Source organism: Pavona decussata, unplaced genomic scaffold (assembly GCF_977016875.1).
Source record: "Pavona decussata unplaced genomic scaffold, jaPavDecu1.1 SCAFFOLD_64, whole genome shotgun sequence".
Taxonomy (NCBI): domain Eukaryota; kingdom Metazoa; phylum Cnidaria; class Anthozoa; order Scleractinia; family Agariciidae; genus Pavona; species Pavona decussata.
The window spans coordinates 4,782,566-4,800,190 of NW_028145484.1; the positions used below are offsets into that span (position 1 = coordinate 4,782,566).

At 40.1% G+C, this 17,625-nt stretch overlaps 3 protein-coding genes across 3 annotated transcripts; 1 reads left to right on the top strand and 2 right to left on the bottom strand.

Annotated features, from left to right (window-relative positions):
• Positions 1-693: 693 nt before the first annotated feature.
• LOC146478639 (triokinase/FMN cyclase-like) lies at positions 694-12,182 on the bottom strand. Its single transcript, XM_085112230.1, has 14 exons — positions 11,223-12,182; positions 10,646-10,724; positions 9,810-9,899; positions 9,655-9,689; positions 9,361-9,451; positions 8,151-8,240; positions 7,902-8,021; positions 7,558-7,704; positions 6,618-6,746; positions 6,057-6,175; positions 5,255-5,358; positions 3,267-3,300; positions 2,514-2,603; positions 694-2,206 (listed from the first exon to the last, which is right to left on the bottom strand). The coding sequence occupies exons 1-14, from the start codon at positions 11,736-11,738 to the stop codon at positions 2,054-2,056; spliced, it is 1,797 nt and encodes a 598-aa protein (XP_084968356.1). The 5' UTR covers positions 11,739-12,182; the 3' UTR covers positions 694-2,053.
• A 144-nt stretch (positions 12,183-12,326) lies between these two features.
• LOC146478640 (triokinase/FMN cyclase-like) lies at positions 12,327-14,823 on the bottom strand. Its single transcript, XM_085112239.1, has 2 exons — positions 14,692-14,823; positions 12,327-12,780 (listed from the first exon to the last, which is right to left on the bottom strand). The coding sequence occupies exon 2, from the start codon at positions 12,745-12,747 to the stop codon at positions 12,334-12,336; it is 414 nt and encodes a 137-aa protein (XP_084968365.1). The 5' UTR covers positions 12,748-12,780; positions 14,692-14,823; the 3' UTR covers positions 12,327-12,333.
• Positions 14,710-17,448, top strand: LOC146478641 (alpha-1A adrenergic receptor-like). The gene has a single exon (XM_085112232.1). The coding sequence runs from the start codon at positions 15,060-15,062 to the stop codon at positions 16,227-16,229; it is 1,170 nt and encodes a 389-aa protein (XP_084968358.1). The 5' UTR covers positions 14,710-15,059; the 3' UTR covers positions 16,230-17,448.
• The last annotated feature ends 177 nt before the right edge of the window (positions 17,449-17,625 follow it).

A 17,625-nucleotide genomic window follows, 5' to 3' on the forward strand; every position in this document is an offset into this window, starting at 1 on the left:
TGTAACGGGATCAATATCTGTAGTAAACTAAATCAGCATTTATCGTGTAATGTTTGAGATTTAATCTTCAATCAAGTCTATTTATATCACTGTTCCAAGAAAAACAAGGAAACTAACGTGACCTATGATATGCACTGATCGAATATATCTCTGAATATTCTCACGTTTTTCGGAAGTTCGGTTTGATATTGAGTATATTGAAGTGGTGTGGGCTATCAAGCACGCTTCTATGTTTTAAAAGTAGTACTCAAGAATAGCCCCGTAATATCCGACAGACTTGTTGTGGTTGGCATTGAGACAAAAGACTTCTTTTATAGACTTCAGTTTAATAGCAAGCTAACAAATTGCTTTTGCCTAAACAACAAAGTCTTACGTCCATCGTAAATTGTTAAGAGAACTTGTGAAGCTAACTGAGTTGTGAACATAACACAGTTCACCAGTCTATTCTATCATCACTTCAACAGCTTACTTGAAATTTTGTTGAATGTTCGTAAAAATGGGAGAGTTCCTTTGGGGCTGTGGGGTTATGCTGGGATAAATTCAAAACAAAGTTTCGTGACTTGAGAAACAAAAATCAAAACGTTAATAACTGTATTGATTGAAGAACAAATGTCCATAATATCAACTTCAACTAACATCACGTAAACATGAAAGACAACCCTTTCAGAATTAAGCCAATGAGAACATTTCAGCTCACCAAGAACGGTAGCATACACTTTACTTTACCAAGTCAGCTTACAAAGCTACAATGGCTAAATTACTAAGTTTACAAAGCCCGTGACAAGGCCTAAATTATCATAAGAAGATAATGAGAAACACTTCCATTAATAACCCAGTCGACACCCAGTCACTCTGGCGCCTATTGTCCCACTCAAAATTTCATTGGTGCTTTGCGGCACGTATTTCAATTCATCACCGTTGACAGAGAGTAAAATATGACTCTGCCGCAGTTCACGAAGCAAAGTTTTAATAAACAAAAACAGATTGCTCAATTATGATTAATGATCGAATGAATAAGTATATAACATTAACAAAGCTATTTTCTAATTGAGAATAGGTTTGTTTTTCGTTCAAAAGGGATAGGTTTCACTTTTACCTTCAACCGACACGCAGTTTTTGTATTGGTTCAATGTTTTTGTTCAATCCAACTAAAATATAATCAATATCCTATATTTAAACCATTATTTAACTAGTAAATTCATGAGATTTCGAAACAACTTAACTTTAAATGATATTGGTTTTCCACTCCAAACCTTCACGTGCACTGTAACAGATGCTTATAGATTGGGGTCAATAACCCCGAGCAATAATCCATTTATAGTCTTTCCTCGAAGTCCAATTATAGGGATAATCGCGTTGAATATGATTAATATTATGAAGGCTGTGCCAGAATACTACAGCAAGTTCGTTGGAGCACGTTATCACGTCAATATTTGAAATATTGACTTCCTGTCATTAATGGTCGTTTACGAGTATTGTTTATCATTTGTAAACAGGGGTCCAGTTCTCGAGAACAATTTATCTCCGGCAATTTTCGGAAAATGCAGAACTACCACGGCTCGTTTGTGATAACATTCGGAAGTCTTCTTACAGCCTTCGCGTACTCATTTCACTCTGGAAATTTGTTCCTTGTTCTATCTTTGCAGAAAACTTAAATATTTGCTATCAATTTGTCGAAATAGTACTAATCACGGTTTGCTGTACTTAACTGAAAATTAACCACAATCCCCTATTCTCGTAGGATAGGCAGTTTTGAGACATTTTTGCGAGTAAATTTTTGAAATTTTATTTTGAAATATATATATTTTATAATGTTATCTGTATAAATTCGATTCCTAATCCTGAGAAAATTAGTGTGCGATCACGTATGTAAGACCATTCCCTTGTCTTTGCGAAACTAGAAACAACGATTGTACCTGCCTCTGTTCTGTTGTATCTTTTCTTTTCTCGGTATGTAAAATTTTATATAAAGGAATCAGAATTCGTTACATGGAAGCCTTCCCACATGAACATTGAATTTTACCACGAGCAGAACTTCTTACGCCAAGGCCGATTATTCCTTCAAACCATTATACGCTGCTCTTAACCAAACAGCAACCGCAAGTGCCCCAGGGTCCACACAATTCAAACGTTCAACACTCACGTAACTTGAGCGACCTGCTCGGGCTGCCATGGAGGAGGTGGACTGGGCTCCATGTTCAGCAGCCTTAAAAACAAAAAGGCACCGAGTTGGCCTCTTTTTCAAAGCGAGGTAGACCTGATACAAAACCTTTTCTTGCAAAAAATTAGGTTTATTTGCAAGTGAATAAAAACTAAGCCCGCTTTGAACAAGATGCTAAAGGCCACCCCGAAAACTCTATTACTGTAACATCCCGACACATTGCGGGTTGCAAGTTTATCGTATCATAGTTTGGGCTATTGCTAAATGGGGTACATCAACGAGCATGTATACAAAATAAAACGATGGCAAACCGGTTACGTTAATTCTCCTTAAGGTTAGATTGTTCAAATACCTCGACTGCTTTTTTAAGTGCTTGCATAGGTTCTGTTCCGGCAGCAAGTTGCGCGGTCAGAGTTGATCCCGCAGGGTGCAAAGCATCAAGCTGAGAGAAAGAAGGCAAACATTGCTTGCTAAAAAAGAAAATCTACAATTGTACAAATGAAAAGGGCGGTGGTATAGCGGTTAGTGACATCGTGTTGGTGACCTCGACTATCACCCCATATTGCCAGTTTGTTCACGCTACAGAAGCCGGCTGAAGCAAAGGCCGTGTGGGCCCGTCTGGCTTTACCGCCATTACCTTAGCTTACACTGTAAAACTGTTTTCATCTGGCCAGCCTCAAAGATTGCAAATGGCGCAATAAAACAATCACATCTCGAAGCAAATCAGCAAATACAAATGAATCAGCGCCAAACGCGAGAAAACGGGAAACAAGTGCTAAGCGCGGGAAAACATGCGACCAAGAACCAATGTAACCAGTGCTAATGAGCTAATCACGAAAGACAACGTGCAGCCTGCCCGGTGCAAGCGCGGGAAAACAATAGCCGGTACTAAGTGCGGGAAACATTCAGTTGGTGCCAAGCGCGGGAAAAAATGTAACCGACGCCAAGCGCGGGAAAACAAGCAGCCGGTGAGAAGGGCGGGAAAAATTTTCACCAACGCTAAGCGCGAGAAAACAAGCATTTGTTTACTACTAAAGGCTTGTGGGTTTCTGATTAGTCAAGTCGTACTATGTAATAGAAAACAGATGTAATACGAAACACATACCATTGTACGGTCTCCAGGCTCAGCTCCACCATATCTAGAAAGGAAAAAAGTTGCAAAGTAAGGGCCACTTCATATGAGCCCGGTAACCGGGCTGGCCCGGTAGCCGGGACGAATTTTGTCTTCAGTTCATATGGGAAATTTAATCCCGGTTACCGAGATGAAAAATGTCCAAAAGGACCCCAAAATACCCGTGGAACTGCGTTTCGACTTGTCAGCGACCTTACAAGCCATGCGCAGTTGAAAATGTTTCGTCCCGGACAGTCCCGGTATCCGGGCTGGAGTGTTCATACGGGAAAAATTTCCAGCTCGGTTATCGAGATCTCGTAACCGGGCCAGCCCGCCTTCTCATATGAACACATCGAAATTTTTGTAAAGAAAAGCGTGGCGAGGCCAGATCTCGGAAACTGAGCCAGCCCGGTCGACCGGGCTCATATGAAGAGGCCCTAAGAGTATCCAAACGATGGGACAAGGAGAAGTTTAGTTTACTCAGCGGTTTTACTCTTCCTTCTTTAAGCCTAGTTTCCATATATCAGGAAAGTCCCAGACGATCAGGGATTTCACTGTTTCCCGACCGTCCCAGACTTTTCCGACTAATGAAAACTGGAAATCATAGACATCCCCGATCGTTTGGGATGGTCGCAGGCAAATCGGGAAAATCGGGAGTGTTTCTGTTTTCCCGACGCGTCCCAGATTTTTGCGATGGTCGGCGATCATTCCCGACATATGAAAACTCAAATTTGTACTGTCGGGGAGGTCGGCAATAGTTTTAGCTCGTTACCAATCCTCTAAATTGCTTCGCTCCAGTTTCCCAATTCCCCCCGACAAATAAAATGGCGTCTCTCACCGATGAATATCTCAAATCTGGGACAGACGTCTGGCGATTTCCCGATATCTCGGCAAAATCTGGGACGATCGGGAAACAGCGAAATCCCCGATCGTCTGGGATTTCCCCGACATATGAAAACTAGGCTTTACTTTGCATGTACAATTTCCTTCGCAACCGGTTTTGGTACAGGGTTGGGCTGCAAGTTGCATGGAAAACTGCCTTGTACTATGGTGTTTCTCGTTTACACTCTGTTTTTTTTTATAAGGTCTAATTTTGGAACTAAGGCTGAACGTTCTTATATTTTTTTGCGATTTGAGGCTGAAAACGTTCTTAAGATGTTCTTAAATTACATAGTATACACTACATGTATTTCATTAAATCACCGGACGCGACCAGGAACCCTATCAAGGTGCATTGCCTGCTGAGATATGGTATCAAGAACTGCTGATTATGACAAACAGAGATGTGTGCACCATTGTTAATGTTATACAAAACATGCCCTTAAGTATTTTGGTTGTTACCTTGATTTTATATATAGATTAGCAAAATAAAAATGTTCTTAATCGACTCTCAGCCTGAAGAATGTTCTTAATACGTTCTTAAAATTTTGGTTAATCTCAGCTTCGACGTTCTTACAAAAAGGTTCTTATAAAAAAAACAGAGTGTATTCGCTAAATGAATTTAATCCTTTGCACAACAACATAACAACAACAATAGAAACAAGGAAACACCAAACAATGTTCTCATTGATGTTTACACTAACCACGCGGTCCACGCTGGTAACGAATAAAAATAGTTGAATTGAAGTTGTTTTGCGGCTGTAACTTACTTTCCCCTACTACTCCCGCACTTACTATGATTGCTTCGTTGTAGGACAAATTTAGCTAAAGTGCTATCTTCCATTGCCGTATGTCCCGGATTCGACACCCTAGCCTGTAGGTCAAGTCAACCCTTACTTGCCCGGACCAAAATAAAAGTAGACCTGCACCTTTTAAAAGCTCTATTTTCACTGGACCCTGATAACCTGCAGCTGCATCGTTTTTCAGGGTTGGGAACATTGTTCTGTTGTGCGTTCTTTTGTCCTCTTGACCAACCATGTAAGACGTTGCGGTGCATGTCGCTCCCAAAATAATGTCTGTCATGTTAATCTAAGGTTTTATACCTCATGATGGCCTGGATACCAGTATTCAAAGCTTGAGCCCAGACCTTTGCGGCCAAGTCACTCTTTAGATGGACTGCACCAGACGTGAGAAAGAGGCTGTAGAACTGTGAAAGAATTAAACACAAAAGAAAACAGAAAAGAGTTCAACGTTTGGATGAGCAACAAATGTTTCACGATATTGAATCGTATGTATTTGTTATAATGCATCAGCCAATTTCAGCAGTGTCCACCCAGCCCCCCTCCCCCCCCCCCCCTCGGCATTACTGGGGTAATTTTCAACAATGTCATTTCACGGCCTCGTGATTTTCAGCTAGCAACACTGTCGCTTCGTTTTAATGATAAGTTCATCAGCAAAGACAATAAAAACTCGATTAACTAAGTCTGGGATCGAGGACATAAATGAGATGGTTGATCCACAGAACGAGCGGTCACTGCCACAATACTGAAAAATAAGACTTATCTGACATTTGTTTGGCATGAATAAGTTTTCATCAGAATAGAGGTAAGCTCAGAAACGAAGAAATCAACGTCTTTTTTAACTGCACCGTGGCGGCACTGGCCAGTTTATTTGCTAAAAAGGCTAATGTATGGGCAAAAAAATTTTTTTTCAAACAAAAAGTTTTTTTCAAACAAATATATTTCAGTTACTCTAACCTTTGTTGTTTATTCTATCAAGCTCGTCACCTCTGCCGTTGGGATCAGTCTGCCGTCAATATTTTGTATTTGAAATAATTTGCTGATCCAAGTCTACAAGTAATCCACTGTTGAAATTGACTGATGCATTAGTCAAAATATTACTTACCACCCCTGAGCTTCCTCCCATGTGATCTTCACATAAACTGGCCAGATGTAACAGTAACTCCTCTGGATTGTTACATGGTAAACCTGGCCTGTCACGTGATCCCAGGGCTTGCTTTATGGCTAAAAGAGTTTGTGAAAATACCTAGTTAATGCTCAAAAGGTTTACTTGTGGCGGGGGGGGGGGGGGGAGTGGGGCAGAGATTTCATATGACAGGGTCTTTACAAGTTTACAGCGCTGCCATAAAGAAGGCATAAGAAATGGCATTTAACCTCTGTTTTCTTGGCAGGATGAGGGACTGTTCAAAATAAATCTGTCTTCCTAACATGGCTGCATGGATGCAACTTGTAATGAAGCAAACGTAGAGTACAAATGAAGCTAATGTTGAGTACAAATGAAGCTGTTGTTGTCAGGAAGCAGGATTAAAAACAGCAAACACCACCACCATAGTTAACTTGCACAATCCTTTAAAAGTAGTATTGACACGGGATGAAGATACTTTCTTTCAAAGCTAGAAGACAAGGAAAAAAAATTACCAGTTAGAAACAAGAAATGATTTCACACCTGTTGCTCCTCTTGAGAGTGTAGTCCCACAGTCACCATCTCCAACCAAGTTATCCAGCTCATTAAGTTTAGCTTCAGCTGCCAAGAGTGCATCACTGATGTGACAAATGACAGCATAAACTTTTTCACCTGCAATGAAAACGATAGAAAGACTGATGAAAATGGTAGACCAACACACAGGCATGAATTATAGCAAATACAACATCTTCTACTCCACAAACGATGGGGAAAGACTTGGGGAGCATTCGCTTGGGACAACTATTCAGAATAGACAGAATATCAGTTCACAAACACAATTTTGTCAAGTCCCATTAATCTGAAAACCTTCTTAAAAGTACATAATCAATCCTTTGAATGATTCTGAGTAAACTGTATGGGTAGAGTGAACAGAATACTGTTCTGTTCATATTTCCAAAAATAAAATATTTGCTTGCAAATAGAATTTTTATGTCTTTTCTCTTTGACCAAAGTTTATTGGATAGTTAGGGGGACTGGGTCTGGGGGAGGTGGCAATGGCCATTATGTCCACCCCCCTCCTAGGTTTTTCGCGGATCATGTGAAATGGCAAGCCACGTGCTTGCCATTCGTTTCTATTACTCAGTGTGAGAAGCAAGAGCGGAGAGAGAAAGACATAAACAGAATAGGTTTCAAAAGAACATGAATATCATCTAGTCTGTGTATCCCTATTTCAGAATAGTACCAAAAGAAAATGCCCTTGGTCTGCTGTAGAGTTTGCCTCAGGATTTTCTTAAGATGCTCAAACAGTCTGTACCCACGTCCCACTTTGACACCTGGGTGGGGAGAGACAAGACAAATGGGAAGGTTCTGTGTTTGAGGAAAAAACATGAACAAAGAGTGGAAGTCTGACATGCCAATTACCCACCACTCTAATGTGCCTGGACAATCTGGCAACTACAGGAAAATAAGCCACATATCTAACCTAAAGCTGTCAATTTCTCACAAGTGATGACTTTCTTATTGTCCTCAGCATCCTCAGATACTTCCAGTGGTTTCTTGTCTGTCCTCAAGCTTCCCGTACTTGGTGATAAAGAGATGCGCGGCCATGCTGGTGCAGTTGTACTCTGATCTGTCAATAAATTAAGAAGTTATTTCCTTTATTCTAATTCATTTTGGATAACGATTGTGCATACAGAATATACTAGTAAAGGTTGTTGACAAGTGTGTTGTATCTGGTTTGGATGTATGGATGTATATACACATGACTAAAATGCTGAATTTTGTTCGGGCCTTGTTACTTTCATTAATAACCATCCCAATCCTTACCTAAGCAATGTGTTCTTGTTTCATCCAAATGCAGTAAGGTTATTGACACTCCAGCCATTTCCAGAGAAGTCATAAAACTTCCAACGTAAACTCGATCAACTTCAACACCTTTTTCTTTTGCTGCATTAAAAATGCACACCAAATAAATCCAACAAATGAAGAATTTCACATCTTCATTATAAGCAATTCAACAGTATAATTTCCTATAATGTTACATTGCTTGCATAAAAAATTGTTAATAATACTTACTGAGATAGTTGATTGCTGCTCTTGCCACTATGTTCAGTTCTAGAACTGATGTTCCTCCAAGATTATTCACTACAAGAGCTACATGGTCACCTGCAAACCAGATTTAAAGAACAGAAAGTTTGAGATAAGAACATTAATTTTGTCAGAATTACGCATTAATAGTGTTTAATGACCACGTCGTTAAATTCTTATTGTCGGTTACGACCCTTGATTACTGATGTACCAGTAATTTGTTTCTACACCATTGTACACACACAGAGTCATTCCACTCATTTTTCCTTCCTTTGCCAGACAAAAAAGGTATCTCTGTGCTATGGCAGTATCACAAATAAAGGGCGCAGTGCATAACTAACCTATAGTGCACTTCAGATCGCTTTTTGTTGTTTTAGCTCAGATTACCAGAGATTTTGCATGTGGCCATAAATTCCAGCAGAATCTTGATGGTTCTCCAATGTTTTATCGGGTGTTTTGCATGTCGTTTTGAGAAAAAAATGGAAATCTTGCCCATAATCAAAGGTTTTTATTGCAAACAGCAGATAAAACATTGGGGCAACATTTTCTGAAGGAATTCAAGGCCGCATGCAAAAACTCTGGTAAATCTGAGCTCGAACAACCAAAAGCGATATAAAATGCACTATATATAGGTTAGTTATGCGCCGAGCCCTTCAAACCTTGCTGCAGTTACTGTACCCTAATGTCGTTACAAACAAATCTCTTTAAAAGGGATATCAATTTCAATCAATAAAAATGTACTTATATGTATACTTACAGAGGCAGTCAAATTGACATACATTTCTTCAAAATAATATAAATTTGGTTTAAAGAATAATAATTGAGGTGGTATATCAACACAAAAATAAGCTAATCTTAGTTAAAATACTTCTTGTTGCTGGTCTGCACAACATTGTAAAATATTGCATTGAGAAGAGATTTTCATAAATGTCAGCAGGTGAAATCTTATGCAAACCACATTCTTGGAGACCCAGGAGCAGATACTTGGAGCAAGGGAAAGTAAAAAAAAGTAAGAAAAATTTAATGAAGAAGGTGCATTTATTTTCCCCCTGACTTCCATTTCCCAGCCCATTTTCCCTTTGTCAACTTTCTACCCTTGTGTCTCTGAGGAAGATCTAGCCCATTCTCATTTTCAAGTCAATAACAAAGTGTCCCTTTGCAGATAGTTTAATCCACATTATAAATTATGCACTCTGACCTTTTTTTAGACTTAATTTGTAAGTTGCTCCACTCTGAAGATCAGACATGTGATCAATCATCGTCTTGACAACAATATCAGCTTTGTCAACCTAAAACATGCCACATGCATAAGTTGGAAAATAAAATTAATAGGTACTTCTAAAATTAATGAAGAGAGAACTACATTACACATAAGGTAACTTGCATAGAAATACATTTTAAATGGCGACAGTTTAGATTGAAATATTTTCAATAGAATTTGGTAATTTGACCTAAAATTTATCTAAATAAAAGAAAACCACAGAACATCTACCTTGACTCTCTTGACACCAGGTTCTCCATGAATACCTTCAAAACCATAATATACAATATATTCAAATGGTTGAAGAAAGGAAGTCAATAAGAATCATAAAATGCAGTTTTTGTTTAAATAAATAAAATGTGAAAAAAGCTAATGCCAGTTCTTACCCAATCCCAACTCCATTTCATCACTGCCTAAAACAAACGATGGCAAAGACCCTGGAACACTACATGGAGCTAAACTGACACCAATGGTTCCTAGAGGACAAAACAGTTACACACAATATATGAGAGCATCACAAGAACAGCAACACCTGGGACCTTATCAGAAATACCACACCCACATCCCTCAATACCACACCCATGCTGTAAATACAGTCAGTTCCCTTTACTGCAGACACCACGGCTTGGGACTGCGAGTTAGTGTCCTTAATAGGAAGTGCCCATAATAGCAGGAATTTATTTCAGTCAAACGTCTGTATTTTATTTTTGCCAGGATTTAGCTGCTGTCTGTATTATCGGAGTGTCCGTAATAGTGAGGTGTCTGCAAGGTGAGAGTTGTCTGTACTTTTAAATTTAGCTTCAATTAGTTAAATACAGAAATCTGTTACCTAGGGGGAATGGTGTGTTGAAGGAAGGATAGGTGGGCTTTATTGTCTCAAGACCCAAATTAAATTTTATTTACGTATGTGTGAGTCACTTGGGTAAACATAAAAAGTCAAACGGCACTCAACTTTTTACAACATTTTCATACAGCCCTTAATATCTCCCTTTTTATTTCAATTGCATATATAAAGCTAGTTGAATCATAGTTAACTATGGTTGAATTCACATTCATACTTGACATAACCCTGAAAACTCTACCCTGCCCAGTGGTACACTCCCAACAAGCTCAAAAAAATGGAGCACTACTCCTCCCTTCCCACCCCCAGTCAGTGGTAATTGGTAATGACAGAAATGCAGCTGTCGCTTGACAATAAATTAATATTTCTCAAATCACATACCCATAGAATTAGCCGCAGCCTTTACCACTTGGGTTATTTCCTCTAGTGATTTACCTTCCTCCGCAAGTGCACCTGCAATCTGAAGAAATAAAAACTTATTTTTCACAGTAAATTAGCAATAAAAAGTTAACAGTGTTTGTGTTTAGCTTACAAAACAAGGCTCTATTTAATGCAGCTTACTGAATTAAACTAGCCTTCACAAATGTTGGCTATAAACAATGCGCTGATCAATCTATCTGACATTTGACCATTTTCTGTGCCCAGGGAGTAGGGCAAGTGATACGAAAGGCCTTCCAGAGGGCAGGGGATATGAACTTTACCTGAGAGTGGTGGGGAATTTGAGCCTGATCGAAGTATAAATCATGACTACAATAAGTCAGAGGCTGTGAGCCTTGATTTTCGATAAAAGTTGCATGTGGATTTATTTTACCTGAAACATGATCAAGAACCTCCCTTTAATTTACTACCCTAATTTTTAGTTGAAAGTGGATGAATATATTAAAGGGAGTGACCATCTATTATTTTGGTGAATGACTGGTCCCTTGGGAGTACGAAAATCCCTATATACAGCATATACCTTATGGATAAGTACAGTTCCACAAAGCCCCCTCCTGCCCGCCGTTTTATCCTTGCTAGTAAGTGCACAATCTTCTCCTACTACCACCATTTCAACTTTAATTCCCTCTGCTTTAGCCCTCTCTGCAGCAAAGCCAAAATTCAACCGATCTCCCGTGTAATTCTTCACAATCAAAAGCGTTCCACCGGTGTTTCCTTTGCCTACAGCTCTTATAGCAGCGAGGATTGATTTCGTCGTAGGAGAGGTGAACACGGCACCTGCAACAGCAGCCGTGAGCATTCCTTTCCCCACAAAACCTGCGTGAGAAGGTTCATGACCGCTACCTCCACCAGAAATGAGCGTTACTTTGCCAGCCTTTCGCAGTTCGTCCACATCTCCACGGATTATAACGCAGTGATTTTTGAGAAGGTTTAGTCCTGGATTTGCCGCAACAATTCCTTCCAAGGCCTCGTCAACGGCATACTGTGGGTCATTTATCAGTTTCTTGGAAGTTGCAGGTTTTTCGTCGGCCGCCATTCCGGTGAACGAAGAGAAGGAGAGTGGGGCTGGATGCGAATCGTTGCGCAAAGGACACTAACTTTGCGTGACGTTTGTCACCTTCCCTGACATATACACTTACAAAACGCAGATCAAACGGAAGCACAATTTAGTATTCAGCTTCTTCGTTGTCTTTCCTGATCTACTTGTTAATTCGCTCATGGCATTATTTTCCCATTTCCCCATTTAACGACCCAACTTATTGCATTTTTTTTCAAATTTAATAACAATTTTGTGATTTACTCCCTGATTACATGTATCACATCCCTGGTGGAATGTTATTTCCTCGATTTCAAGGAATTTGTTTAAACTTGTTTTTAACAAGAGTGTGATTTAAGTTTAGGTGCTTATATTTCATGTTTTTCATAAGAACAATAACTTTTCAAAAATACCTGTTACACCGTATTCACAAAATACCAAGATCTTTGCGTGACTAACTTCCGCGCGTGACATCGTTACTTGTCTTTACCTTATGAATAAGCACTGTTCCGCACAGTCCCCTTCTTCCTGCTGTTTTATCCTTACTAGTGAGGGCACAGTCTTCCCCTACTACCACCATTTCTACTTTTAAGCCCTAAGTTGCCGCTCTCTCTGCTGCAAATCCGAAATTCAGACGGTCGCCAGTGTAATTCGTGACAATCAATAACGTTCCTCCGCTGTTGCCCTTGCCAACCGCTCGTAGAGCAGCGAGGATTGATTTTGTTGAAGGGGAGGTGAACACGGCGCCAGAGACAGCCGCAGAGAGCATTCCTTTCCCGACAAATCCCGCTTGTGCGGGTTCGTGCCCGCCTCCACCCCCAGAAATAAGAGCCACTTTGCCAGCCTTTCGAACATCTTCTATATCTTCACGGATAACAACTTGGTGGCCTTTTAGAAGCCTTAATCCGGGGTTTGCGGCGACAAATCCTTCTAGAGCCTCATTGACGGCTTTCAAAGGTTCATTTACCAGTTTCTTTGATGTTTTTGCCCCACACTTCTTGGACTCCATTTTGTTTAGGATGCGGGGAACTGGGTCGAGTACCTGCCGAAGTTTTTTCGGGATAAATTTTCCAAACAGTAAAAATTGAGAAAACACAATGGTCGTTTGTAAGATACCATTTAAAAGTTCTTGATGAGTTTAATTCATTTCGTGTATCAAGATAACTGAAGGAAGTCAGGTCTTAGAGAAAAGGGTTTAAAATGTCAAAAATAAAGACGGACGGATCCGATATATATTCGACTCGGACCCGCGGGGCAAAAATAATATTTTTCGAACCCCCTTTTTTTTAACTTTGTTAACACTGTTGAGGGGTAGTTTCCCACAACAAAAAGGAATTTTAAAAAAAAAAAGCAGCCTCTTTTGTTCGTATTGTTTAACGTTGAGCCAGTTTAGAGTAAAGGCTGGTTTCCATATCATCGCGGATCGCAGATCGCAGCCTGAGATCGCAATAAGGTCTGCGATCGTCTGCGATCATATGGAAACTACTTCTGCGATCGTCTGCGATCCTGCGATCGCGATCGCAGACGATCGCAGAAGATAGAACCATTTTCTATCTAAAGGCTGGTTTCCATATGATCGCAGACGATCGCAGACCTTATTGCGATCTGCGATCTGCGATCCGCGATCATATGGAAACCAGCCTTAAGTTCGATCACGGGCTAAGGAGGAAAAAAACTTTGGACATTGGACATTGAGCACGTGCCTTGTGATTCAATACCAGCGCTTGGCCAATTTACATGTAAATTTACCAGCGACAATAAACTAAAATTGTTAATGACAAGGGCCTCAAATGACTTACTCAGATAAAAGGATTACATCGTAGTTATCCTTAAATTTAATTCAGGTGCAAGCTGATAACTTCTTCTCATCACAATCACTAGTCAAGCTGCAATGAAAACTCGAATAGTTGACTCCTTAAAAAACGTTCATTGCAAAATTTTAAACACTTTTTTTTTTGGCGTGTGAAAATATGAGAATCCGTGGGATTTTTCTACCTTGACACAAACCGTGGTGACAATTTGTTTGGCTGTTTGTTTGATATTTGATCGGTTTATCCTAAATTCATACAAGCTGCCGGATTCATTTTGAGGACCGCCAGTAAATTCATTTCCCAAGTTTTTTTGTAATAGCTGTGTTTTCTACGGGATAAATTAAATCTAATCGTTTTCGGAACTCCGAATATATCGGTCGAATCTCAGCGCCAAATCTGTATACACGAAACTCAGTGATGAACTGTACAAGACTCAAAACAGCTGTATTTTTTTCTGACTACAATAAAATAACCCGCCTTACGTATGCCTGATTCTACAAATAAGATATGCATCGTTTGCGTAGGGAATGTGAGTCAAAGCAGGCATTTTCCCTCTTGTTTATTTTGGCTTGACAAGCCGGGAAACTTGTCAAGAATTTTCACAAGAGTTCACTTATCATGCACTTATTTTAGCACCAGGAAAAATGAAAATAGCTTATTACAACCGAAAAACAAGGAAACAGAACCTTTCAAGTAAATTAATGTCACAGTAAGCATTAGCAACGAATCTACTTGCCTAAAAAAACTAAAAAACAAATTTAATAGTCTGTATTTTTGTCAGTTTTGTGGTAAAATAGTCCGTACCGCCCTCATACTAAGTAAATTCGCCTAGTTTTTCGCCCGCAAATTAATTTTTTTTTTATAAAAGCGCTTCCGTAGATCTGTTTATAAGTTACTTGGTATGGGCTTACATTAATTGCGCTACATGTAAAAGACGTCTTCCGGCAGATAATTTTGTAGAATCTGATATTATAAAAGCAATAAAGTGCGTGACTAATGTCTTTTGAGTTTAAAACAATTGAAAGGAAATTAGCGCTTTCCTTTGTAGAAGCGAAAAACATACCAATATTTCCCGACATCGAGATTCTTCATTACAAGATTAGAATATAAATGTTGTTTGCAATTCTAAACTAAAGATTTACCTGCGGATCGGAAGTTCTGCCAAATTAGGGCTGTCGCGTGTCGACTGATTGGGGTCATGTTTTGCCCTCTGTACTGTGTGATATAAGCTGCGTTCGTCACAACTGAAGCCAGTGCCTTTTGCTTTCTTTAGAAAAAAAATTAATTGTGCCATTGTCTCACCCGGATGTTTGTGGGTGGTCAAAGAATTCGCTTTTCACCTTGATTCCTAAATCGTTAAATCATCTTTTAGCTTGTTTCATGCGCTCCTCACGTTTTGACTTCCAGTGGTGATTTCACACAAGAGCGATCGACTGTGACAAATCTTTTGCCAGTGCCGGAGTTGGAGTGTAAAGATATTTGGCGTCTGTCAGCTGTATATTTTATAACAATGACGAACGAAACATTTTACCGTTTGACTACGAACCCTCCTTCTACCAACGCGACTTCATCGTTCACAATTGGATCAATTCTGTCTGTGGTTTCCATGGCCTGCGTTATGGCATTGGCCATTTTCGGCAACATCTTGGTCCTCCTCGCCGTTTACCGCACCAAAAGCTTGCGGACCACAGCGGCCATTCTTGTCGTAAATCTAGCATTTGTGGATCTTTCAATAACACTCGCCGTGGTGCCATTTGTTATGACAACAGCAGTCACACAGGAGTGGGTCTTGTCTTGGAGAATGTGCAAGCTCACGGGATTTATCAATGCTTTCTTGACAGCGGGTCAAATCATGGCTTTGTTGCATATCAGTGTAAACAGATACATTGCTGTGGCTTATCCACACTCTTACGAAACACGTTGCAACAAACGAGGCACTATTTCCGCTGTTATGATAACCTGGCTTTATTCCTTAATATGGACCTCACTGCCATTCTTCGGATGGGGTAAGCTGGGATTTATACAAGGAACTTTGTTTTGCAACATCCTATGGTCTGAAGAAATGGCTTACGCCATTACGGTTCAAGTCATGTGCTATTTTATTCCGGGAATACTCGGCGCAATTCTTTACTTGAATGTCTACAGACACGTGCGGCTGCAGGGCAAGCGAGTGTTTGAAAAAACGTTCAGCTTAGAATTAGAGGAACGTGAAAGTAGAATCTCAAAGGAATCTAATTATAGCAACATGCCCACGAGTCTTTCATTTGATAACCTTGCTGCGTCTAAAGATGACGTCAGTGAACCTGGTTTTATGGATCTTAGAAATACTACGACTTCTGCAGCGGCAAGGCGAAAAAGACGCCGAAGGACTATGGAGGCAAGGGTAACGAAAACGCTCCTCGCAGTTATCTTGGCTTTTGTTATTTGTTGGTTCCCGCGCGGAATCGCGAACCTTTGGGCTATCTTCGTGAACCGCGAGGATGTGCCGCGCGCACTTGAGTACAGTTCAACGGTGTTCGCGTTTTCTAACGCGGCGGTGAATCCGATTTTGTACGGAGCGTTGCACCAGGATTTTAAGCGCGCGTTTAAACAGATCATTTGTTGTGAAACTGCAAAAGCGAAGGGAAACCGAAGCAGGGCAGTCACTGATGGAAGCGCTTCGTTAGGACTTGAAGGGTAACAACCAGAGTAGTGGGAACGAATAGCCTGTGAACAGGGGGGCGTTTCTCGAAAGTCCCGATAAGTATATTTTTTTAAAAAATGTTTTTTCACTGATTACACAATGATTACAGACATGGTACTTGGCCAATATTTTCATAGCATAATAAGATTTTAAATTTTAGTATACAAAGCTAACAAAAATTGACTTCTGTTATGAAACATTTATCACCAAAGACAGTTATTGGGCCCGGTAAGTTACCGGGGCTTTCGAGAAACGGGCCCCAGGCTCCCAGCGAAAACAAAAATCCCGCTCGGAGAGGGGGAGGGAAGTGGTGGAGTGGGGAGAGGAGGAGAAGTGGGGGGGGGGGGGGGGGGTTCCGCTCGCCCGGCTCGCTGATTTTTCTTTCCGTCCTATACCTCACTTGGAAGACTGTTCACAGCCAAGGGAACGAAAAAAAAAAAAAAAAGGATCGTGCGTGGCTGCGTGGTACTAGTACTGATTTTATCGGTCCGATCAGTGACGATTAGTGGGTTTCACTAGCATGGACCAATTTACTCGTTATATTTTGTCGTCCCATTTCTTTTTCTGTTGGTAAAGCGTAGAGTAACCTCCTACGTAGATGCCGTTTGTGCTCGTCAGTATTCCTCTCCAAGAGCATTCGTGGAGGAGGAATGCAAGACGAGCCCAAAGAGTGTCTGCGAAGAAGGAGGTTAAGCGTGGGGTGAATATCGGCCTGATTCGATAAATCTGTAGCACTGCCGCATCTTTTTATAAATCGGACCGAGTCTCATCCGCTCACACTCACTCATTTTCTTTGTGGTTAATCGGTACGTGTAAAATTAGCCATAAAAACGGCCATGTGGAAATTCGAGATCACTCGAGACTTGGTTCTCAAGACTTTTCGTGCGACCACGCCACACTTCTGCCGAGTCCGATTCTTGGAGTCTCAGACTGAAGAAAAGTACTCTATCGATACATAACAAATCATTTATATTTATTATAACACTAAAACCATAAAGACAATACACTGAGAACGGTACACTTCTCATAGATTAAACGTTTGCCGTCTTATTTATCAATGTAAGAAAAAAAATCAACCCAATTCGAGTTCAAACTTTGAAAAATTTGAAATTGTTATTGTATATTTTAAAAGTCAAAGAACTAATTAAAGATAGCACAAAATCGTAATTTTTCTACCGCGAGAACATCTTTTTCTGTATGGCCTAACCAACTTTCGTGTAATATTTAATGTTCTATCAATTTATTCACCGTTTTGTTGCCTTAAATCATTAAATTTTTACCTACAGCAATGCATATGTTAGAACCAAGTGCTTTGCCAAAATACCAAACGACAAATAAATGTTGAGATCATTAGATCGTCTAACCTGTTATTTAACCTGAAACGGTAAACGCA